The sequence below is a fragment of the Dipodomys ordii genome, unplaced genomic scaffold, assembly GCF_000151885.1.
Source record: "Dipodomys ordii isolate 6190 unplaced genomic scaffold, Dord_2.0 Scaffold47, whole genome shotgun sequence".
Lineage (NCBI taxonomy): Eukaryota > Metazoa > Chordata > Mammalia > Rodentia > Heteromyidae > Dipodomys > Dipodomys ordii.
The window spans coordinates 8,037,632-8,063,022 of record NW_012267263.1 but is presented as its reverse complement, the minus strand read 5'-3'; the positions used below and the strand labels follow the sequence as shown (position 1 = coordinate 8,063,022).

The following is a 25,391-nucleotide window of genomic DNA, read 5'->3' as shown; positions in this document are numbered from 1 at the left end:
TCTGTTACTAACCAGACTCCTCTATGATAGAAGCTTCCAGAAGGCAAATACTACCTAGGTTTCTCAGATGGGTTTGATTTCCATCAACATTCTTACCAAAGGAAGATCTTTGTTTTGAAAAAAAAAAAGTCTACATCAGTGCGTAATGAAGAATTATATTTTCTCACAAAACCTTTTCTTCCAGGATGTTAAAGGAAATTGTGGATCTGTAAATGTTAATAGATCTATTATAAAGATGAAGAAATTGAGGGACAATAATTAAGGGGCTCAAATGATCAGAAGAGCTGAAAAAATAAAACCTGGGGGAAAGTTAACATTACATGGTCTTTTCTAAAGCAAGACTGTTAACATCTTCATATGGAAGTGTTTGGAAACTTTATAGCTAGAGATGTATAGCTACAGTATGTTTCATCAATACATTTTCACATGCTTAAAGGCTCCGCAATAAGATTTTTAAATGGGAATTTTAAAATATCGAATGGAATTATGTGCTAAGCCGGGGTGGTTGGCTTTGACATATTTTAAACCATATTACATTACATAATTAACCTGCTTTGAGTTCATATAACTCAAATCCACCCTAGGTATCATTTGGTATATAGCTTTGCTTCTTTAAAAGATAGATTAAAGATCAAGCAAGCACATAATTAAGAGAATGAAATTAGGTATCCAGCCAGGTGCCAGTGGCTCACACCTGTAATCTTAGCTACTCAGGAGGCTGAGATCTGAGGATCTCGGTTCAAAGCCAGCATGGGCAGGAAAGTCCATGAGACTCTTATCTCCAATAAAAACCACTAGAAAACCGGAAGTGGTGCTGTGGCTCAAGCGGTAGAGCGCTCACCTTGAGCTGAAGAGCGTAGGGACAGCGTCCAAGCCTAGAGTTCAAGCCCCATGACCAACCCACCACCAAAAAAATTAGGTATCCAAACTTCTGTAGTCCAGATCCTGAGTGAGTACACACTCCTGGTTCTATTTGTGGTGGCTCCTTCTACTTGTGGCTTCTAGTGAACAACTGTTGCCTATTTTTAAGTGTTAGATCATTTAATTCAGGAGTCAGTGAATGTATATGTAGATCCCTATGTGAGTAGGGAAGAAAATGAAATTAATTCAGACATTTATTTCCTATTCTTCCTTATTCTCCATTTAAAAAATAAAACCTTATCAGTAGGAGTGGATGTCAAGAAGGAGACTTTAAAGAAAATTCTGATTTGTTCCATATTATGGTATTATATGAAGTCCAACCTCCATAAGCAGGAAGTTCACTACCTACCTGTTCCCTAGGAAACTAGGTCCTCAATAGCTTTTAGGATGGAAATGTCATATCTGGAAAACTTCTAGCACCTTCTTATCAGAGGAGAGCAGAAGTAAAATGATTCATTCAAAATGATAACTCAGAAAGTACATCAATTAATTTGGCGCTGGTATTTCTAAAACAAGATGAATGAAACAAAGAGTATGCCATGTTTTCAAATCTACCATGAGAACACTGGTGGTCACAGTCTGCTTGCTTAGTGATGTAACTGAATATGATGTCCAATGACTAGAAATAGCAACCCAGCTAAAAGAGAGAAAAATATCCCAGCTGGGGCCAGGAAAAACGACCAGCCGTAAAGCACAGAAGGAGTGAACTCCCAGCATTCTTTCATTTTCATGGCTTTGTAGCTTTCCATGTCAGCCACTGCCTGGACCCAGATGACATACAGCATCACCACCAGGGAGAACAGGACACCTGAGAAGGAAAAAAAGATCTTTAGCATTCTGAGGCATTGCCCATACACCACTGTTCAAATCCAATCTCTCCTGAAGTTAAGCTCTATACAAATAGCCCTAGCCGAAACAAACTTGCTCTGGATAGCCTCCATTGCTTGCTTAATAGACAGTTTGGTTTCATTTATCTACACCTTCTTAAAATTCTTATCTTATTGTGAATTAGCATCCAAAAGATGTTCCATTTTCACAATACCACTGATGGATACTTCAAAGCGCTTTGAGAAAATGCATCAGCAGCATGACAGCAGTGGCAACAGTTGATATGCATTTATGGGGTGCTTACCATGTGCCAGGAATTGCGTTGAGAGCTCAAAGAACTGAGCATGGTAGTACATGCTTATAATCCCAGCTACTCAGGAGCTAGAGATCTGAAAGAACATGTTTAGAGGCTATCTTACAAAAAAAATAGCCTATAAGCAAGCAAGGTATGGTGGCAAGCATCTGCAATGCTCTCTCTATAGGAAAGATGGGAAGCAAGGTCATAGTCCAAGACCAAGACCAGGAGGTAAAAATGGGAGATCTTATCCAAAAACATGGCTAAAGCAAAAATGGCTTGAGCATGGCACAAATGGTAGAAAACCTGCGTAGTAAGTTTGAGGGCTTGAGTTCAAATCCCAGGACTGCTGAAAAAAGCAAACAGAATGAAAGATCCTATCCTCTACAGAACTTACATTCTAGTATACTTTTTACCAGATGCTTAGTTTAAAGTGAGATTTCAATGAATTTTTGCTTTCAATATCTACAATAAAGTAGTGAAACAATCACCTCTAGGTTTTTTCATCAATGTGACCACAGCTAGTAGTTTTCACTGATTGTTTTTACCCTAGATCATTCTAACTCTTGTTACACAGTTTTAATCCAGGTATAGACAATTATAACTAGACACTTAGACAGTTATAACTAGTGCTACAATTCAATATGATCCTGAAAGCAGAACTAAGATGAGTATCACATGACATCAGAGGTGAAATCACTGAACGTACACAGAGGAACACACATGATTCTCTAAAAGGGAATAGAGCTTGGCTCAGTGGATCACAACTCTAATCCAAGTTACTCAGGAACCTAGGACTTCAGGACCATAGTCCAAAACTATGCTGGCCAGAAAAATATGAAAGATTCTATCTTCAATTAGACATCAGAAATGCTGAATGGAGATATGGCTCAAGGTGTAGAAACTAGCCAAACAAGTAAGAGTCCCTTAATTCAAACCCACTGCCAGTAATGATGATGAGCATAAAATAAAAATGAAACTAAAACATCTACTCTGATGATTAGTTAAGGAATTAGTTTATGGATTAGCATATGGAAATATTATGAATCAACCAGGAATGGGGAATGATGACAAGAGTCTGAAGAATATAAAACCATACATTTGAGACCAGGATCCTTACTAAGAGAAAAGAAACAGGGATAGAGGAAGGACAGGAAAGGAAGGAAAAGGAAGGAAAATTGAGAGGGAAGGAATGTAAAAAGGGAAGAAATAAATGGAGGGAGGGAGGAAAAAAGACATTATTAATTTATGAACACATATCTAAAAATCTACCATTTCAAAAACACTGTTGGAATTCTAAGAGTGGGAAACCCTTGGCCCTAACAATTGATATGACAGAAAAGCTTTGTGAATCTTAAAATTTGCGAATACCTTTAGCATATATATTTTAGTGTAACTGCTACCATAAAATGACCTGCACACAGCACTGGTACCTGAGCTACAGCCTCTAGAGAAATACCCCTGTTAGCTCACGAGTAAGTGATAGTCACACACACACACACACACACACACACACACGCATCACAACTCAAAGGCTTCCCATTGGCCCCAAAGAAAAATATACTCTATGGATCCAAAAATCCAATATAAACATGCCGAGAATTATCCTACTCATTGATCGTTGAGTTGAACCATTAGGTGTTGCAGTAGTCAGCTTTCTGTCACCATCACAAAATACCTGAGATAACCAAATTATAAAGAGGAAGTAATTATTGTGGATCCCGAGCTTTCAGTCTACGGGGCTTTGGGGCCTATGACCAGATAGCACTTATGATGGCAGTGCACAGTGGAGGAAAGTGTCAGAATCATGGAAGCACACAGAATAAGGGGGAGGGAGAAGCCAGAGACAGAGAGACACAGAGACAGAGGCAGACAGAGAGGGGTGGGTAGGAAGAGAGAATCAAGTGCTCACTGTTGCCTTCAAAAGCATGCCTCCAATGAACTTACTTGCTTCTGCTAGGCTCTCTCTTCAAAGGGTTCTATTCTATACCTCCAGTGCCACATGCTGGCAAAGAAACTAGCCTTTAAAAGACACTCACTCCAGATCCAAACTCTAGCCAGTTTACCATTTCCATCCTATAATAGCTAGTGTATTTGAAGCATTAATGCAACCCTGTTACAAAGACCAGAGAAGGAAGCTTTTGGAGAGAAAAGAGCAGCTTTTGAGAGCCCAGTCACTGATCATACCTACAAAGTTAATTGTGCTCCTACTATATAGAGGGCACCCCCACCCAGGGCCATCAATTTAATAAAGAATCCTGGGAAGCAGAGAAAAGGCAGGGGGGGTGGCTCATAAAAATGCCAAGGAAGGCCAGGATCAGAGCATAGACCGGCCCATAATCAGAATACCAGAATTTGTTGTGATGCTTTACTAATGAGAAGCATCCTTCACACCATGGCCTGTAATGTAAATGCAAATACTGCCACAGGCAGAGCAGTGAAACCACTGAACAACAACCACATTACTGGGAAATAGTAAAGCCATTGCAGGCAGGCAAACCCCTTACTTCCAAAGCTGTACTTCAGCTTTTTGACAACAATATGGCTAAGCCATGTGTTGTCTGGCGGCTCTGTGCTTTCCAATACATTTTTCTCAGCCAATATATAGACAGTGTTCTCTGAGAATGGAAAGGCCCAGCTTAAATATTTGCATAATAGCTTTCGCATCCTGCAAACACCTTGCAAACCTTTGTGTTGTTTGTTGATAGGGTTGTTATCTTCCTTCTATCTTGTGAATCTCAGGCTTTCAGATTATTCTATGAAAACAGGAAATTGCCTTTATTAAAAATCAGTGGCCTTATACACATCTCTTCAAAAGCTACAAAGCCCATTACTGGATTTAAGTGGTTTAAAAAAGAGTCTTGTAGGTAACAAAGTAGATGATTGTTAGAAAGGAAAAATTAACTTATATTTCAACATCACTGTTATTTGAAGAAGAACGACATTGTGAAAGAATTGAAGTCATGGCTTTCACAGTTGTCTCTGTTCACTAATTGAAGACACAGACCATTGTAATTGTATCAGATCACTTTACTATTGTAAAATAATTCTAAAACAATCAGTACCTCCCTACCCATGAAATTGTGTGTGTGTGTATGTGTGTGTGTATGTGTGTGTGTGTGTGTAAGAGAGAATAACAGGCGCAGAGAGGCAGAAGCAGACAGAAGGAAAACAAACTAATAAGCATGGGGAAAGTATTTATAACAAATGACAATGATTTAACTGAGAAAGTAGCAAGATTGCTTCTTGAACTTGCACAAAGGCTCTGAGCAAGTGAAGACTTGGGAGTGTGGAGGTTTTTCCCTATTACATCCACACTGATCAAACCAATAAGTGCACTGATATTAATTGGAATTGTATGTCTCATCACTAGAACATTGAGTTACAAATTTGAAAAGGATTAATAGCTTCACTGAGACTTATGGCATTCAAGTGGAACGGAATATATCAGTACAGGATGGTAATTACTAGACACATAGGTCATAGGCACATGCGTCGGTAGATGTGTGAGAGGAACAAGCAGAGAAGTAACATTGATGCTGTGGCTCCTGCCTGTAATAGAGATTTGAACCTAGCCAGGGCAGAAAAGTCCATGAGATTCTAATCTCCAATTAACCAGCAAAATCCTAGAAGGGGAGATTGTGGCTCATCTGGTAGAAGGCCCGCCTTGAGTTCAAGTCCCAGTATCAGAAAACAAACAAACAAAAAAATTAAAAGGAATAAAACAGAACAGAGAACAATTCTTTTTACCCAATGGTCTGATGTACTAGAAATGGGGCAAAATTGCTAATGAACTTTAGAAAGAATTGGGAAGTAAACATTGATCCAGGGATGACAGTGTCAGGTTACTCATTGTGGCTGTTTTCAGAAGATGAGAAAGAGATCTACAGTGGAGAATTGGCCTATAAGGTTGCCCTGGTAGCTGGTGGAATATCTCAGATGAGGGCAGGTGACAACTCTAAACATCCAACAGCAGAGAAAATAGTTTGAAGACTTTGTTCTAATGGCTAAAAATATTCCAGGTTTGTTGTTTTTTGATCTCATTCTTTTAATCGATGAGTATTTTACATAAAAGAAAATATACAGATTTCAAGTGTACTACTAAGTGAATTTTGACAAAAACACCAGTGTATACACAAGACATTAAAAATAGAATGTAGCCAGGCACTGTTGGCTCACACTTATAATCCTAGCTATTCCGGGGGCTTAGATCTGAGGACCATGGTTCAAAGCCAGCCCAAGCACAAAAGTCCCCCATGAGACTTTTATCTTGTCTCCAATTAACCACTCAGAAAGCAGAAGTGGACCTGTGGCTCAAAGTGGTAGAGTGCCAGCCCTGAGCAAAAAGAGCTCAGGAGCAGGGACCAGGCCCTGAGTTCAAGCCCTACAAAAGGAAGAAGGAAAGAAAGAAAGAAAGAAAGAAAGAAAGAAAGAAAGAAAGAAAGAAAGAAAGAAAGAAAGAAAGAAAGAAAGAAAGAAAGAAAGAAAGGAAGAAAGGAAGGAAAGAAAGAAAGAACGAGAGAGAGAGAGAAAGAGAGAGAGAAAGAAAGAAAGGAAGAAAGAAAGAAAGAAAGAAAGAAGGAAGGAAAGAAAGAAAGAAAGGAAGGAAGGAAGGAAAGATGGAAAGGAGTGGGAGGGAGGGAGGAAGAGAGGGAGAGAGAGGGAAAGGAAGGGAAGGGAAGGGAAGGAAAGGGAAGGAAGCAAGGATGTACTCATTCCTCAGAGAGGTTCTACCTTCACACCTCAGCCCTACAAAAACATGTCATTATACTTTAGTTTTATCCTTAGAACTTCATGTAAATAAAATGAGCTAGACAAAGGTGGATAGGGGAGGGATGGGTAAGAACATGGAAAGAGGTGACACTGATTAAGATATTATATTTATACACTGCTTTGTTAAATGTCAACTCCTTTGTACAAATACTTAAGGATAATTTTTAAAATTTAAATATATAAGAAAAGAGCAAGAAAAGAAAAAATTGAGCTAGACTACTGGCTGTTTCCTATATATTTTCCTCTGCATAATATCTCAGAGTTTGGTTGTGTTATAGATCCCTCATTTCTACTAAGCCAATATGCCATTGTATAAGGCTATCTCAATCTGTTTATTCATTTATCTACTGATGAACATTTGAAAATTGTTGGAATATTCTGAACTAAGCTACTATAAATATATTGCTTTGTGATATTCTAACGTATACATAGAGCTTTGAAATGCCAATTAGGCCTTTCTTGGCCAATTGGCTTTGAAAAATACAGCAATAAGATCTTTTCTAGAAGACCATGGTATGGCAAACTTCCAAATGATGCTGGATTTTACAATCCAATAAGATTCATGGCAGGGACCTGACATGAACCTATGGAAACTTCCCCTTCCTCTAACCCCAGTACCACAGCAGTCCTGTGACATCCAACTGAGAACACATTTCTTACTTTTTTTTTTTAAAGGCTTTGATTTTTTTTATTTTCCTTCCTCCAATTTCTTCCTTCTTTCTGGGCCTGGGCACTGTCTGTTCATTCAGATCCAGGCTAGCGCTCTACCAGTTGAGACACAGCGTCACTTCCAGTTTTCTGAGTGGTTAATTGGAGATAAGAGTCTCATGGACTTTCTTGCCTGGGCTGGTGTTGAACTGCTATCCTCAGATCTCAGCCTCCTGAGTAGTCAGGATTACAGGCATGAACTGCCACATGCAGCTCAATTTCCTTTTTTTCTAAACAATCATTCAAAAATGCTAACTGAGCAAGTAAGCGTCCCAAGGGCTTCTAGCACTGGGGAGTCCTGTGGATAGTCTATTTTCTTTTATATTTCTTCATTTTAAAAAAATTTTCATTTTGTTTTGTTGTTGAACCATCCACACAATTGTTTTGTTTTTTTATTGTGAAAAATACTGTACAGAGGGGTTACAGTTACATGAGCAAGATAATGAGTACATTTCCTATCAAGCATTGTTGCCTCCTCCTCCTCCACTTTTCCCCTTCCCATCCCTTCCCTCCTACCTCCTCACTCCTCAACTACACTCCCTATCCCCCCCACCTAAATTGTAATGTTCATTTTTCAACATAGCATCTTGTACATCTCATTATTGTAATGGGTCCACCTGTATCCCTATTTAAACATTTTGTTTCTTCCCTTCCCCTCCCCAAATTATACCAACATCAAATACAGTGAAAATGAGTTATACCGTGGGGGAGGAACATACAAAGCAACAACAAAAAAATCACATGGTACCTTATAAATACATTAGAAACAATAGCAAGAAAGAAAACACCACTTGTGTCCCTATGATGCTTCATTGAAACACAAATGCCTATGGACTGGGATCCTGACCTAAGAGCCAAAATACCACTTGACCATATGTTTTCCAACTCCTTTGGAAGGATAAATGTCCTTTGGATATTTCAGGAGCATGTCTAGTCTTACAGGGTTAAGGAACTTTTTCCCCCTCCCTCTCAAGTTCCATGTTGATATTATCATATCATTATGAGCCATACAAAATTATCAATCAAGGCAGATGGACCTCAAGCAAACTCTGGGAAGCATTATGTTTCTCTCCTGCCATGTACCAAATTCAATGAGTCTCACAGCCCCACAGCCCCATGTTTCCCACTCCTGAGAAAGGATCAGACATTACAATGAAGGAGTTAGGTCATCAAGAGCTGATTGTCAGGATTCATGCGTGGTTAAACTGCCCACTGGGATGGAAAAACAGTGGTCTTTCAGGCTATCAATGTAGGGAGTCCATTTAGATGATTGGATTGGACCCTCATTCATGTATGACTCCCAGTGACCCTTCAGAAGAGATCCTATAAATAACATCCTAAAGTAAATCCCAATTATCTGTGCCTTCAGTTATCCATAGGGAAAATATATAAAATGGAAAAGTCCAGACATAAATAATACACACATTGTAAGTATTATGGTATACTGTTATGATCATAGTATTTTCTTGGTAGTTATTGCCATGCTTAATTTATAAACTAAACTTTATTATAGTTATATCTATATACAGGGAAAAGCATAGCATATACGGGATTCAGCCCCATTGGGGGGTGTTGGAGAATACCCTCTGAGGGTAAGAGAATATTCCTGGATATGAGTTCATCTCATTTACATATACACTTCCAAAGTATTAAGTATAAATAGTTGTAAATGCCTTGATATTCACAAACCTGTTTTCACATGTCTTAACCAGGGGCAGCAAATGTTGCAGAATTTGAGTTCTTATTTGATTTTGCAACGTCCTATCTGCCATGCTACTGGAGGAAATACAAGGACTCGTCCAGGCTCACCTGCTCTCATTGCCCTAGCTGAGTACCAAGTGCATCTACTACATGTGTGGTAAGATGGGGCAGTAGCTACCTGCCCATTCTGCCTCTTCAGAAGTGTAATACTTACCATTGTACTGTAATGTCCTTTTATAGAAATTTCCCTCATTAAGAATTGCAGCAGTGTCTTATGGGAAAAGACACCAGATGCTCTTAAAAATGATTTAGACTAAGTCTTACAATAATTAGTTCTTCCCTTATTTATATTAATACAATCTCTTGTCTTCTCTTATAATAAAATTTTGCACCTTGTATCATATTTTTCAGAAATTGTAAAACAACTAATGCATGGTAGCAAATAGTCTTACTTCGGTTCTACATTTCTCAGACTTATTTTTCTCTGACTTCCCTCTAGTTTCCTGAAGAAGGCTTATTTCATAACATACCTATTGTACCATGCTTGTACATCTCTGTTTCCCCAGCATTCATTGCTACAACACTCTGTCATGCTATTTTTCAAATGTATTAGTTGTCCCTCATTTTCAGGACTTTTCGTGTACGTAGTTATGCAACCTTATACAATACATTCACACTGAATTAGCGTGTCTAAAAAGTTTTAAGAATACAACATTGAGTGGAAAAACCTCCCAGGAAAAAACTCCTGGATCAGGAGGATTAACGTTGTGAAAATGGCAGTATTGCCAAAGGCTATCTACAAATTCAATGTAATACCCATCAATATCCTAAGCTCATTCTTCAATGAAATAGAAGCAATCCAAAAATTCATATGGAACAATAAAAGATTCTGCATAGCACAAACAGTTCTTAGCCAAAAGAACAAACTCTACTACAAAGCCATAGTAATCAAAACAGCTAGGTACTGACCCGAGAACCAATGGAATAGAACTGAAATGAACCCACAGACCTATAGCCACCTAATTTTTGGCAAGGGAGTTAAAAATATAGAATGGAAGAAAGACAGCCTCTTCAGAAATGGTACTGACAAAATTGGTTAGACACCTGTAAAAAACTAAAGCTCGATCCTTATATATCACTCTGTACCAGAATCAGCTCTAAATGGATCAAAGACCTCAAAATCAAAGCAGACACCCTGAAAACATTACAGGAAGGAATAGAAGAAACTCTAGGACTCCTTGGCACAGGCTGAAATTTTCATAATAAAGACCCAGGAACACAATAAATCAAAGAAAGGTTGGACAAATGGGATTGCATGAAACTGCAGAGCTTCTGCCTAGCATGATCAATAGAAAGCCCAAGGATTGGGAGAAGATGTTCACTAGTCATATAATTGACAAAGGTCTCATATCGAAAATATACTTAGAACTCAAAAAATTAAATCCAAAAACAAATCCACAAAGAAACAACCGTCCATCAACAAGTGGACTAAAGACCTAAAGAGAGACTTCTCTGAAGAGGAAATAAGAATGGCCAATAGATTATATTAAGTGAAGTAAGCCAGGCCCAAAGAAACATAGGTCCCATGGTTTCCCTTATTTGCAATAATTAGTATATGTCTGAGACAAGCAGAAATGGTCAGATAAGTCGTTGTTAAGCAAATGAACCCCAAGTTAAGGACTCAAATGTGTTTTCTTTCTTGCTATTGTGGCTAACATATTTATAAGATATTTCTTTGTTGCTTTGTATGTCCCTCTCCCACGGTATAACCCGTTTTCACTGTATTTGATGTTGGTATAATTTGTGGCAGGGAAGGGAAAAAAACAAATTGTTCAAATAGGAATACAGGTGGACCCATTGCAACAATGAGATGTACAAGATGTTATGTTGAAAATGAACTTTACAACTTTGGTGCGGAGGGCGGGGGGAGATCGGAAGGGATGGGAAGGGGAAACAAAGGAGGAGGCTACAATACTTGATAAGAAATGTACTCATTACCTTGCCCATGTAATTGTAATCCCTCTGTACATTATTTTCAGAATAAAAAATGGCCAATAGACACATGAAGAAATGCTCAACTTTTTTAGCTATAAATGAAGTAGAAATCAAAACAACATTGAGATTCTACCTCACCCAAGTGAAAATGGCTATAATCAAGAAATCTAATAAAAACAGATGCTGGAGTGGATGTGGCCAAAAGGGAACTCAACTGTTTGTTGGTGGGAGTGTAAACTTGTTCAATCACTCTGGAAAGCAGTATGGAGGTTCCTCAAAAGACTCCACATAGAGCTCCCCTATGACCCAGCAATCCCACTTTTGGGCATTTACGAAATGATCACAAACAAGGCTACACTAAAGCTACCAGCACAACTATGATATCGCAGCATTATTCACCATAGCTAAGATATGGAACCAACCCAGATGCCCCTCAGTAGATGAATGGATGAAGAAAATGTGAGATACACACACACAATGGAATTCTATGCCTCCATCAGAAAGAATGACATTGCCCCATTTGTTAGGCAATGGAAAGACTTGGAAAAATTTATATTAAGTGAAATAAGCCAGGCCCAAAGAAACATAGGTCCCATGATTTTCCTTATTTTCAATAACTAGTATATGTCTAGGACAAGAAGAAAAGGTCAAAAGCTATGCACATATGACCATATAAGATGATACTAAGCAAATGAACCCCAAGAAAGGGACACAAGAAATTTTATCTTTTTTGCTGTTGTTTTTAATGTTCCTCTAATGTACTATGTGGGTTATTTTGTTTCTTTTGTATGTTCTTCCCCTATGGTATAACCCCTATTTTCACTGAATTTGAATCTGGTGCCCTGCATCTTGTATATATATTTTTCTAATTTGGGAGGGAAAGAGAAATAACAAAATGCTGAAATAAGGATACAGAATGACCTAGTATAGCAATGAGATGTACAAGACACTATGCTGAAAATGAACTTTACAACTTTGGGGAGGGAAGAAGGAGTTGGGAAGGTGGGGAGGGAAGGGATGGTAGGGGAAAAACAAAGGAGAGGGTAACAATGGAAATGTACTCATTACTTTACTCATGAAACTGTAACACCTCTCTTCAGTATCTTCACAATAAAAATATATATTTCATAAAAAAGTAAAAAATAATGAAATATTGATGTAATCATTCTCTGTGGAAAAAAAAATACCTGATCACTTTCAAGAAAGTTTTAACAAAATTATCAGGAGGGTTTGTCCCTCTCTACAATTAGAATTTAAAACACAAAACTCAGAATTTCATTTAATGCCTAGGAAGTATTTGCTGACAATTATTGACTTTTAAAATATGATTGAAAAGCACAAATATGGATTCTGTCTGCCCTGTTTCAAATCTTGCCTCAAGAGTTTACTGGCTAAAATGTTTTCCCCTTTTACTGAGTGTATTTCTGATACCTCCCTCTTAGTTTCCCCATTGGTAAAACAGAGAATCTGCAAGTAGACCTGTCTGAAAGCAATCATGAAATAAGGCTCAGCCCTTCACAGTATGCTTGGAACATGTCAACACTTAAAAAGCATTGCTTAGTTTCATTATTGTTGCTATTATTAATATAAAGGTTTGACATGAACTCCAGCTAAGAGCTAGCAATTGTGACTCTGAAGGCTTCCACAGCAACAGAGATTCTCAAGTGACTTGGCTACTTCAGGGCTGGCCAAGAAGCACAAGAATCAACCAGCCCAAGGGGACTTTCAGTTTGACTTCCAGCTGTGGGACTTACTAGGACCATCCACAAGGTGGCACCAGTCACCCCACAGTCCCAACACTGAACATTTTGAGAACAAAAGATGAATCCAGACTTGGGCTTATTCACACAGGGTCATTTTCTACTCTTTGTGTCCAGTAGAGCAAAATTCCCATGCTTCCCCAGCATCCCGTTAATTATAGGAAGTAAAATTTCTTTCTAAAGCGGGCTTTTGGTTTAAGTCAATATGGTCATTCAGATGAGTCTGTATCTAATGTGATTTTTTTTTCTTTTTGTTAAGAAACTATACAGGTAAAAAGTTTTATATAGACTATCAAAATTAGTGGATAGAGCAATAAACATTCCTCCACTACTTCTGAGCAAAAAGAATCTGGGGAATGGGAGAGATATGGGATAAAGGAGAGTATTTGCAATGAGGTGAAACACTTTGCACTGAGTAAAGAGTAGGTGTTTGATACACCCACTTTGAAAACGGAGAATAAAGTTTATGGGAACTCAGTTCATCTTTCCATTATGACAAAACCTAGTTTTAGATCAGCTACACTGTTTACTGTGATAGCAATAATTTCATTTCTACACAGCTGAAAACCCCCTTAGATAAGAGATTTCTTATACAGCTTAATAGTATGCGATATTAAGGAAAAGGAAAAATCTTTCACTCTAGTTCTCAGAAGAGCACTGGATTTTCTCAAAAGTATGTTGAGTATGTGTGAGGGGGATACACGTTCCAACTTAAAGTTTAAGGTTTTCCAGAAAATAATAATTGCCATCATCATCATCACCACCACCACCATTATATTTTATCTTTACTGGTACTGAGATTTGAATTCAGAGCCCCTTGCTTGCTGGGCTGACACTCTACACTTGAGCCATTCCTATAACCTGGACTTTTACTGAGTATTCCGGAGATGGATTCTAGTGAATTTTTTTCTGCCCAGGCTGGCCTCAAACCTCATCCTCCTCATAAGCTGAGAATATAGCCGTGAGTCCTTGGTACATAGCGTCTACCAAAGTTGTTCTTAAGCTAGCTTCTTCATCTCTAGAGATGTGTGGGGAGGATTTATATCATGATTTAATACAGGCAAGACTAGGGACTCTAAGGCAGCCATGAGTTCTCTATAGAAAACTGCTGTGTTTCCTCCCATCTTCATGCTTATTCCATGGCTGAGGTGTTTCAGGGTTATAGCGTAGAGTTTGTCATAAGCCTCTGGAATTCATCATTGGGGGATTTGCCTCCTTTCTTACATCTGCCTCATTAGCATCCTGTTAAAGGAGGTCCTGTGAGCTAGCAACATACATGGATGAAGGGGTCAGAGGACAAACTCTCACAGAACAATCTGAGAAAGAAAAGTAATAATATTTTTAATTATTTTCAGCATTATAAACTGATCAGCCTTTTCTTATTCCACTTTGAGCAAGGCTGGCTTACTCTGGCACTTAGCATCTATATGAAATGTTAGAACTGAGATGTTATAAAAGCTACTTTAGCCAGGAGTTGGTGACTCATGCCTGGAATTCTAGCTACTCGGGAGACTGAGATCTGAGGATCACGGTAAAAAGTCATCCCTGGAAGGCTTCATACCACTCCAATTATCTCCAATTAACTCCAAAAAGCCAGAAGTGGAGGTGTGGCCCTAGTATAGAGAGCCAATCTTGAGTGACAAGAGCCATGTGAGGGGTGTGGTACTCTGGCTCAAGCCTCAAAACCATCAAGAGAAAGAGAGGTAGAGAGGGACAGAGCCAGAGACAAATAAAGTCAGAGAGAAAAGGAAAGAAGGAAGGAAGGAAGGAAGGAAGGAAGGAAGGAAGGAAGGAAGGAAGGAAGGAAGGAAGGAGAAAGAGAAAGAAAAGGATGGGAAAAAGGAACAAAGGAAGAAGGAAATGAGGGAGGAAGGAAGGAAAGAAAGAAGGAAGGAAGGAAAGAAGGAAGGAAGAAAGGAAGGGAGGGAGGGAGGGAGGGAAGGAGGTAATCACCATTAAGATTTGAAGGAAAACCTTCCAGCAATGTAATATAATTGGTAACAAAATCATTTTCTAGACAAATCCCCATCTATGACAACTGTAGACATGATGCATGGTCCAGAGCTTGGTCCTTTCAGATGAAGATGGGTAGGTGTGTCCTTCAAAGATTCTGCTCAGAAAAGAGCCGAATACGTCAAAAGAGCAATCCCCATCTATGACAACTGCAGATATGACACCTGGTCCAGAGCCTGGTTCTTTCAGAAGATGGGTAACAGTGACCTTCAAAGAGTCTGCTCAGAAAGAAGCCAAAAGAGCCTTTGGATAGTTCATAAAATTAGGTCATTAATTCTACTATAAGGAACTGATTGAGCTGGTGTGGTATGTCAGGAACAAGCAATTTTTCTTGAGTACTTTTCCTTCGCACTACCTTCCTCCTAAACAACAGAGCTCTGAGGACCTATAAGACCTGGATTTTATGAATACTTCTGCTTCCTTTTGGGACGTTCAATTTCTGATCTTTCCCAGATGCCTACAGTTTGCACATGAGGAAGGGCTGTGTGGCAAAGCTGTTTTCCCCAGACAGAGGTTGCTACATTTGTCAGTGGCAGGGACTGTTTGTCACCTGAGCTGGCACCAGACAGACCCTGGAAGCATGTACAGAAGAGATACCAAAACCTGCAGGCCATCAGCAAGTCTCCCCTAATCCCTTCCCACCTCCGATTCTCTCATTGCCTCCACACCACACTCTCCTCTCCCATTTTCTTTATGGCCCAGTTCTGGTTTGCCTGGAGTAGGGAAAGGGACCAAGGCCCAAAGTGAGCATTATCTTCAGCCTCAGTCAAAAGAAAATGAACCACTGGCTGAACAAACGCCATTGGCTCCTGAGAGCTATTTCTTCTCAAATTGTGGTACTGTTTGTCAGTAGGGGATTCTCTTATATTATGCAGCCACTACGGTAGCCCTTTTACTGTATGTAGAAATAAACAGTTTATTCATGATCTATAGCAATGTTCTTTGTCCTTTTAAAGAAACGAGGAAAGAAGCCCCAAGTCCAGCTTGTTTGGGACTTCTCCTGGCTGGAGATGGGCTTGATCTTGCCTACGCTAACTTTCAAGGAGTGTGTGTTTCACTCCCCATTTGCACAGCAATCTTTTTAGAGCAGGAGAGATCAAGGGTGAGCCTGGAAAGCTAGCCTTCGGGCTGTTGGTCTTGCAGGTTTAAGAGAGACACAATTCATGGCAACCTATTCTGCTCATGTCCCTGGTGAGCAAGGACAGCCCTGGAAATAATTATCTTGGGGGTACAAGCATGCCCTGGGGTCACAAAATGGGACAGCATGAACAGTCATAGGCAGGAAGCAAACCAAGTGTCTGCTCTGCCTCCATCAGCATCCACAGGAGAGGGTTACATGGCAAAAATATTCTCACTTTCATGAATACTTCTTGTACCAGGAAGAGGGTCCTGTGACTCATCCCGTGACTAACAAAGTGCTCAACCCAAAAGGCCAACAGGGGACTTGGCTGAGACTTAGAAGCTTTTCTGGCTCATTTCCCCCTAAGCGAGAAGCTCCACCCATCCTTCCAGTTGGCCCACAAACAGCAGCCAACATGGGCTGCCTTGTAAGTCAAGGAGATTTCAAATATGCCATAAAAGTGTTTGAATCCTGGTGTACTGGTAAAATCAGGGCTTCTGGTTACAATGGCTTATCCCTTGGCATCTTGGAATGTCCATTGTTGCTTCCTGAACACTTCCTTGTGTTACTCACTCACACAGAACAATAGCAGTTCACATGTCACTTCATGCTGACATTGGGATTCATCTCACAGCAATGTTCTCTATCGTGTTTGGATGGCCATGCTTTCTCATTCTAACGCCACCTGCTGCTTTGCTATTACATCCAATAGCTAAGACGGGGTTGACACCTGTCTTATGGCAAAAGAACACATGTCAATAGCTTTGTATCAGATTTCTCCATAAGGGCACATTCAAATAAATTCCTGACACTTGTTTAGGCTTGTCCCAGTACATGATGATTCATTGAAGCAGAGGCTTCAGGTTGCAGTGTCCTGATACACTCTGTCTGGAACTGACTCTCCTCAGGAAATATGTGATCTAGCTTTTCTGAAGAAGGATCTTCCCACAGGAAGCGTAGGGCCACACCTGTCCCTCAAGCCTGGTTCTATGTCTGTGGATAGAGTGTGGCGAAAACCACAGACCCACCTTTGTTTCCAAATGACAGCTGTAGGGTCTTTCAGCCCAGTACAGAATGCCCCAGACTTCTGCTGATGCCAAAGTCTTTTCCTATGAGCACATGGCCCAGAATGGTGGTTGGAATTGGGTTGTGCTTTTCTCTAAGATTCTTCTGCCCAAATAAAGAGTGTCCAGTCCTGTGTGTGGCATCGACGAAGCAGCCACAACACCTGAGTACAGGCTGCATTCAAGATTCCTTACTGCCCAGAAAGAGCAGGACAGGTAAAGGAGACTCGGGAGAACATGGGACAAGGCAAGCCTGAAGAGGGACAGACTGGGATATTTGGCATTTCCTTTTGAAAATAGAAAATGTAAGCCAAGAAAGCATTAGAAATTCAACTCAATAATTTAGTTTAAAACTATGCGTGTGGTTCTGTATTAAATGTAGCATGGGAAGAACCTGGCTAAGCCAGGGGCTGGTGGTTCGCTCCAGTAATTCTATTTACTTAGGACATTGGCATTGGAAGGCTCCAACTTTGAAGCTAGACAAGGCAGAAAAGTCTGCAAGACTATCTTAACCAAAGATGGCATGCACCTGCCATCCCAGCTATGGTATGAAATGAAAAATAGGAGGATTCAGTAAAAGTGGGAAGTGAGATCTCTTAAAAATTGCCAGTGTAGCTGGGTACTAGTGGCTCACTCCTGTAATCCTAGCTACTCCGGAGGATGAGTTCTAAAGATTAGGGTTTGAAGCTAGCCCAGGAAGGAAATCCATGAGACTCTTATCTTCAGTGAACCACCAAATGATAGTGGAGCTGTGGCTCCAAGTAGTACAGTGTTTGCCTTGAGAACAAAAGCTCAGGGACAGCTCACAGATCCTGAGTTCAAGCCCAGGACCAGCATACCCACACACAAAATAGCCAGTGAAGCTAATAGCCACTGGAGGTATGGCTCAATGATAGAATGCATGCCTAGCAAGCATGATGTCCTGAGTTCAATCCCCAGTAGCTCCAAACAGGGTAGAAATTATGATTGGACAGTCACTCTTATCCCTGAACACATGACTTTTCTTGTCTCAAATGATAAAATGATTAGTAACATTTTGTCTCATGAAATAAAGATCTCTCTAGATGCTCAAATACCTGCCTGGCTGATCCCAAGCCTTCTATAAGTTAAACCGCTGAAGAAGTTGAACAGAGCATCATCTGATTTGGCCTGTGTACCCCCATCTACCTCCTACCGAAATGAGCCTTCAAATGGAACTTGGTGACACGCCTCTCCTCTAGCCAGGCCCTGTGGCTGAACTGTGATGCGCCACCATGAATTCTGATGGTTGTGTGAGAGAGGGTGAACGTTCAACTGACACAAGCCACAAATCCACATGATTTTCTCACGACTGAGCACAAGAACAATACATATAGTTATGCCCTCAAATATCTTTCCTATTCATACTATGATCATCTTTACAAGAATTAGAAAAACTACTTTCTACTACTTGGAAAGCTGACTAAAATATATGCAGGTTTTAAACAGAAGAGAATGTATTTAGATAATATACATGAACCACAGTGAAAGAAAACTTCACTGTGATGATGAAGAACAAAAAAGATGTTTTAACTTATGAAAAATAAATTGTCAAGATAGGTTTATCAAAAATCTTATGGAGGCTCATGCCTGTAATTCTAGCTACTCAAGAGGCTGAGATCTGAGGGTTGTGGTTCAAAGCCAGCCGGGGCAGGAAAGTCCATGAGATTCTTATCTCCAATTACCCCAGAAAACAGGACGTGGTACTGTGGCTAAAAATGGTAGACTGCATTGAGCAATAGGGCTCTGGGACAGTGCCCAGGCCCTTCATTTAAGCCCCATGAACAACCAAAAAAGAAAAGAAAAGAAAATCTGCCATGCTATTTCGTTTTAAGAGTACAGAAAAACTGTCTCCCATATCTTGGTATGTTAGTTGAGATATGGTATGATCCCTCTTTTAAAGACAGAAAATTACTAGAGCATGAGAAAGCAAAGGCTCTTAAAGCCTCTGAGCAAGGTAGCAGAAGAATCCTCCCCTCTGAGGCTTAGTGTTCTTAGCCATATAATGATGACACAAGGACATAAGTATGTTAGCTCATGGGACCTGAAAAGTCTCTGGTAAGGTTTGGGCATATAGCCAGTAGGCAAGAATTCTTATTATATATGAACAGTCATCATTACTATTACAGGACGACTGGAATCTATACCTCAGTCTAGAAATGCAAATAATGAAGAAAGTGAGGCAAACTATGGCCGGAAGCCACAGCATTTGCTGTGTACCTACCTGCAGCGATGTAGGAACCTCCTCCAGCTTTATAAAGGAAGTGGCTGGCGAAGGGGGCTGCACAGATGATCAGGAAGCTTGCAGTCAGGACAGCAACCACTCCCAGCAACATCAGGACTGCCCAGAACCCCCGGTAAACTGGACACCCCAGGAGAAGAGGAAGGAAGAAAAACACAGTTAGCTTATGGACATAGCAGACTGTACATAGTAAGTCTCTTACCTGTCCATTTTTTTCTAATTTCACTCATAGCAGTGCTAGCTGGCACCCCAGGCAAAGGTCTTGAATGTGCTTAAACAGTTCTTGCCAGATGACTTTTTGTCACTGGCATCTTCCAATAACCTTCACACTCAGAACTTGCAAGATTCCATGGGCAGTCATTTTTGTGATTCCAGGTTAGAAATTGAACAGGTAAAGTGCTATTCAAGTCAGGTCACATAGAAGTGCTTAGTGCCAACAGTATGAAGACATGAAGGGTATTCTCATGATTTATAAGCATTTCCTCACATTCTCTGCTAAGCTGATGTTTATACAAGACTGAACTTTTGACAGGTGATAATGATCAACACAATTCCCTAAACATAAAGGACAAATATTCAGACCATGATGCACCTGGAAAATATTGCAAATTAATACAAGCTAACTCATTTGTGTGTGTGTGTGTGTCTGTGTGTGTGTGTGTGTGTACAAATTCTAGATTTTGAACCAAGGGCTTAGGCACTGTCTATAAGCTTCTTTTGCTCAAAGCTAGTGCTCTACCAGATGAACCACTGCTCCATTTCAAGGTGGGGGCGGGGTGGGCATTTAATTGGAAATAAGAGTCTCACAGGCTTTCCTGCCCAGGCTGGCTTTGAATCATCAGATCTCAGCCTCCTGAATAGCTAGGATTACAGGCCTGGGTTGCCAGCTTCTGGCACTTTAAATCATTTTTAAAAGTTCACACAATGATGTTATCCAAGAAAATCTGAAATTTTAATTTTATCAGAAGTAATGAAGGAATGCCACTTTCTATTAATATTTATACCAAGAAAGAATCAAAACGAGTGATTCATGAGTTTACTAGTCAAGGATGTGCAAGGCTGCGTTAATGAATGCCATTGGTGAGAAATGGATTGCATGCTTGTGATTTCTAATAAATGAAAAAGAAATCTAATGATCATTTTCCTAAAGCTAAAATGCTACATTTTTGGTGGTATAAATGTGGCAAGTTCAGAGAAACACATTAGATAAATTAAGACTTAAAAAATATAAAAATTTTAATTGTAAAGAATTATATTTTCTCAACAGATCTAGCTAAGAGGAAATGTGTCAGTTAACTCCACTCTTAAAAAAAGGAGATGGGAAAAGAAATCTGTGAGGAAGAGTCCTCAGGGGAGAGGGAAGGCTGGAGCTTTGGTGTGGGTAACTACGTCCTGAGACAGGAACAAAAGTCAGATTCCCCTCACACATACCAGTGAGGCCAAGGCTCCAGGTCTTCTGTGTTAGGAAGGGTTCTGCTTTTGAATTCATGCTCAACAAGAGCAGTGAGGTGAAATAATAGGCTGTCTCTTCAAATTCACAGGTTCAGTTCCTGAGGTTGTAACCAAACCCACACAGAAAATATTTGGGAAAAATGTATATATTATGAGCATTTGTTGCCATTTTTCTAACATTATACCCCAAACAATAAGTATTATAAAGTTATAGTAGGATAATAACTAATTATGTAGCATTCAGTATCATAAACCATGCAGGGGTGACAATGTGTAGGAGATTGTGCATAGATTAGTATGCAAATGCTATGCACTTTACATGAAGGACTTGCACATCCATGAGTTCTATTATCTTTTTATTTTATTTTATTTTTTTATTTTTATTTTTTTATTGTGAAAATACTGTACAGAGGGGTTACAATTACATGGGCAAGATAATGAGTACATTTCTTATAAAGCATTGTAGCCTCCTCCTTTGTTTTCCCTTCCCATCCCTTCCCATCCTCCCCCTGCCCCCCCTACCCAATCCTCCCTGCTACCCCCCTCCCCTGCACCAAAGTTGTAAAGTTCACTTTTCAACATAACAACTTATACATCTCATTGTTGCAATGGGTTCACCTGTATTCCTATTTAAACAATTTGTTTTTCCTCTTCCCCTCCACAAATTATACCGACATCAAATACAGTGAAAGCAGAGGTTATACTGTGGGGGAGGGATGTACATAGCAACAAAGAAATAATCTTAAAAATGTGTTAGAAACAATCGTATGAAAGAAAAAAACATTTCAATACATACCTTAGGGTTCATTTCCTTAACATCATCTTATCTGACCTTTTCTGTTTGACTCAGACATATACTAGATATTGCAAATAAGGGAAACCATGGGAACTATGTTTCTTTGGGCCTGGCTTACTTCATTTAATATAATTTTTTCCAAGCCTTTCCATTTTCTAACAAATGGAGCAATGTCATTCTTTCTGATGGAGGCAACTTAAAGAGAAACTTCTCTGAAGAGGAAAGAAGGATGGCCAATAGACACACAAAATGACATTGAGATACCACCTCACTCCAGTTAGAATGGCTAAAATCAAGAACTCTAAAAACAGCAGATGCTGGAGGGGATGTGGACAGAAGGGAACCTTACTGCATTGTTGTGGGAGTGTAAACTTGTTCAACCACTTTGGAAAGCAGTATGGAGGTTCCTCAGAAGACTCCACATAGAGCTCCCTTATGACCCAGCAATCCCACTTTTGGGCATTTACCCAAATGTTTACAAACAAGACCACACTAAAGCTACCAGCACAACTATGTTTATTGCAGCATTATTTACCATAGCTAAGATATGGAACCAACCCAGATGCCCCTCAGTAGATGAATGGATCAAGAAAATGTGGTATATATACACAAGGGTTCTATTATCTTCTAGGATCCTCAGGCAGTTGTCAGTAGATACAGAGGAACAATAATATTAGTGTCAATTTTGAGTGTGTAAAATCACAGTGTCAGACTGTGGCCAAATATTCAGAATTTATAAAATAATTGATAGGTTTCACCTTTTCTTTTTTTTCTTCTCTCTTCCCTTCCCTGCCCCCCCTCCCTCTCCCTCTCTGTCTCTCTGTCTCTCTCTGTCTCTCAGTGTCTCTCTTTCTGTCTCTGTCTCTCTCTGTCTCTCTGTCTCTCTCTGTCTCTCTGTCTCTCTCTGTCTCTGTCTCTCTCCCTCTCGCCCTCTCTTTTCTTTCTTCTTTTTTGTGTGCCAGAACCAGGGTTTGAACTTAGGGCCTTGTATTTTGTTCAGCTTATTCACTCACACTTAGTACTCTACCACTTGTATCACTTCTAGTTCCAGCTTCTTGCTGGTTAACTGAAGATAAAAATCTTTTGAGGTTGCATGACCAAGCTAGCTTTCAATCTCAATCCCCAGATCTCAGCCTTCCCATATTTCTGGCTCACTTTATTCACTTAGTGCTGGCTCCAATCCAGTTCGATATGGAGTTGCCTCTGCTCTGCCACAGGCAGGCCTGGCCATGTAAAGTCCAAAAGCTGACAACTTTCTGAGTCAAGAAACCAGGAAAAGTAATCTTTATTTTACAAACAGTGAGGGAATTTCTGTTTTTGAATTTTCTCTCATACTTTGCTGTTTTGTTGGGTTCCAAGTAACTATGTGGAACTGTCTCACAGGGCAAGAGGCCCAAACTTTAAGAGAATTCAATCTCTTTGAACAGAAGAATTGGGAAAGGGGTCTTTGAAGCTACTGGGATGAAGGAAACCCCACTGAGGAGAGAACTGGAAAAGACGCTCTGAATTGATGTAGAAATTACCTCTAAAAAGAACACAACAGAAAAGTCAACTGTTACAATAAGACAATATTCTCCAGATAATTTGAAGAGTATAAAACCCTGACAGTGTAATATTCAAAAATGTATAGGAAGGCTAGGAATGTGACTTAGTGGTAGAGTGCTTACCTAGCATACATGAAGCCCTAGGTTCGATTCCTTCATACTACATACACCAAAAATCCAGAAGTGTCACTGTGACTCAAGAGGCAGAGTGCTAGTCTTGAGCAAAAGAAGCTCAGGGACAGTGCCCAGGCCCCGAGTTCAAACCCCAGAACTAGCAAAAAAAAAAAAGTCTAAGAAACAGCCTAGGATTATTTTATATACCAAGAACCCAAAAATGAGATCTATTTTCAAAGGAAGAAGGAAGTAGCAAATATCTTAAAGATGATTTAGATTGTGAATTATTAGATAGATCTTCAAGAAACTATAAGAAGCATTTTCTGTAAGTTGAGATGAATACTCTGTAAACGAACAGAGACAGAGCAAGTCTCAATGAGAAATAGAGACTATAACAAAAGAACCCAATAAAATTTGTGGAATTAAAAAGTCTAGCACCTGAATTCTAACAATCCTGACATGGGCTCCTTAATAGATAGCAAGAGAAAGAGTAATTATCATTGAAAATAGAACAATATAAATTATCCAATATGAAGAATAGAACGGATGAAATACTGAAGAAAAGAATTGAGATCTAGATTTGTAGAACAATATCAAATATTCTCACATTTGTATCATTGTGGTCTCTAAAACATATTATAGAATAATAACAATCACATTTACCCAAATGCTTAATTAGGAAAGATGGAGGCCAAAGATATTAGAACCTTATTAAGAATCCAAAGGCCTATAGACAAAAAATGTTGGATCTACTTATATCTTAGAAATAGGAAAATAAAAGAAAGACACCTGCAAGAAAGGATTGAACAAGGTGACACAGAAGACTTTTTCTACAATAAATCCATTCTTGCTTGGCTCTTGTGGCTCAGTCTGTAATCCTACCTACTCAGGAAGCTAAGATTTGAGGATTGAGGTTTGAAGCCAGCCCAGCATTGAAGTCCTCGACACTCCATCTACAATTAGCCAGGTAAAATCCAGCAGGGGAAGTGTGGCTCAAGTATTAGAGCAACAGTCTTGATCAAAAAACAAGCAAAAGTACTAGGGCCTGAGTTCAAACCCCAGTGCCAACATTAAAAAATGAAAAAATATATGTTTTGTAGGCTAATAGAACACACAATAGTAATGTATATTTGAAACTCCAGATACAAAGAAAAGAGAAACACAAATTGTTCATATCTGTGAGTATAGAAGCTCACCATCTTCTCTTAAAATTTTTTTAAAAATATCATTGGCTGTTAATTTTTATAAAGCTATCATCAGGACAATACACTAGGAAATTATAAGCTTTGGAATCAGAGTGATCTGGGTATTTGTGACATTCTTAATATTTGATTTTTTAACATTTTTAGTAGTTATACAAAAGAGTTGCCATTCAACAGAGCAGCTTATAAATATAGTCAATGTCACTCCTCTTAAACATTCTCACCCACCACTCCCACACCACCTCTCCCCTCACTTTTCTGAAACCTAAACATAGAACTACCCCGTGACCCAGCAAATGTCCATGACTGGGCATTTATCCAATAGAGCACTAAAGCTACCAGCACAGCCATGTTTATTGCAGTATTGTGTACCATAGCCAAGATATGGAATCAGCCCAGATGCCTCTCAATGAATGAATGGATGGAGAACATGTGGCATAAATTCTACTCCTCTATCAGAAAGAATAATGTTGGATAATTCTAAAGAAATAGAAAAACTTGGAAGAAATTACATTAAGTAAAGTAAACCAGACCCAGAGAAACACTGTGGCAGGTTTTCCCTCATTTGTGGGAGCTACAATGTTCCTATAAATCTATAAGTAAACACATTAAGTGGTATACAAGCAGCTACAATTGTTTAACTTTTGATTCTGACTGGAGCTTCCTGAATCTCTGTCTTCTTCTGTAAGACACAGATTCTTATAGCCATTGTCTACAGAAAAATTACTCAGTACAATGTGAATGATATAATAAGAGGCTAATGAATGATTTTTTTTTGGGTCCGGTCATGGGGCCTGAACTCTGGGCCTGGGCTCTGTCCCTCAGCTCTTCAGCTCAAGGCTAGC

The 25,391-nt window shown here is 39.5% G+C and overlaps 1 protein-coding gene across 1 annotated transcript in view; it reads right to left on the bottom strand.

Moving 5' to 3' along the window:
• Positions 1–1,508: 1,508 nt before the first annotated feature.
• Positions 1,509–25,391, bottom strand: part of Tmem182 (transmembrane protein 182) — a 48,999-nt gene continuing 25,116 nt past the window's right edge. The window contains exons 4-5 of the mRNA XM_013019788.1: positions 19,421–19,558; positions 1,509–1,729 (exon numbers count right to left, since the gene is read on the bottom strand). Coding sequence (XP_012875242.1) covers positions 1,509–1,729; positions 19,421–19,558 — 359 coding nt within the window. The remainder of the gene's footprint in view (positions 1,730–19,420; positions 19,559–25,391) is intronic.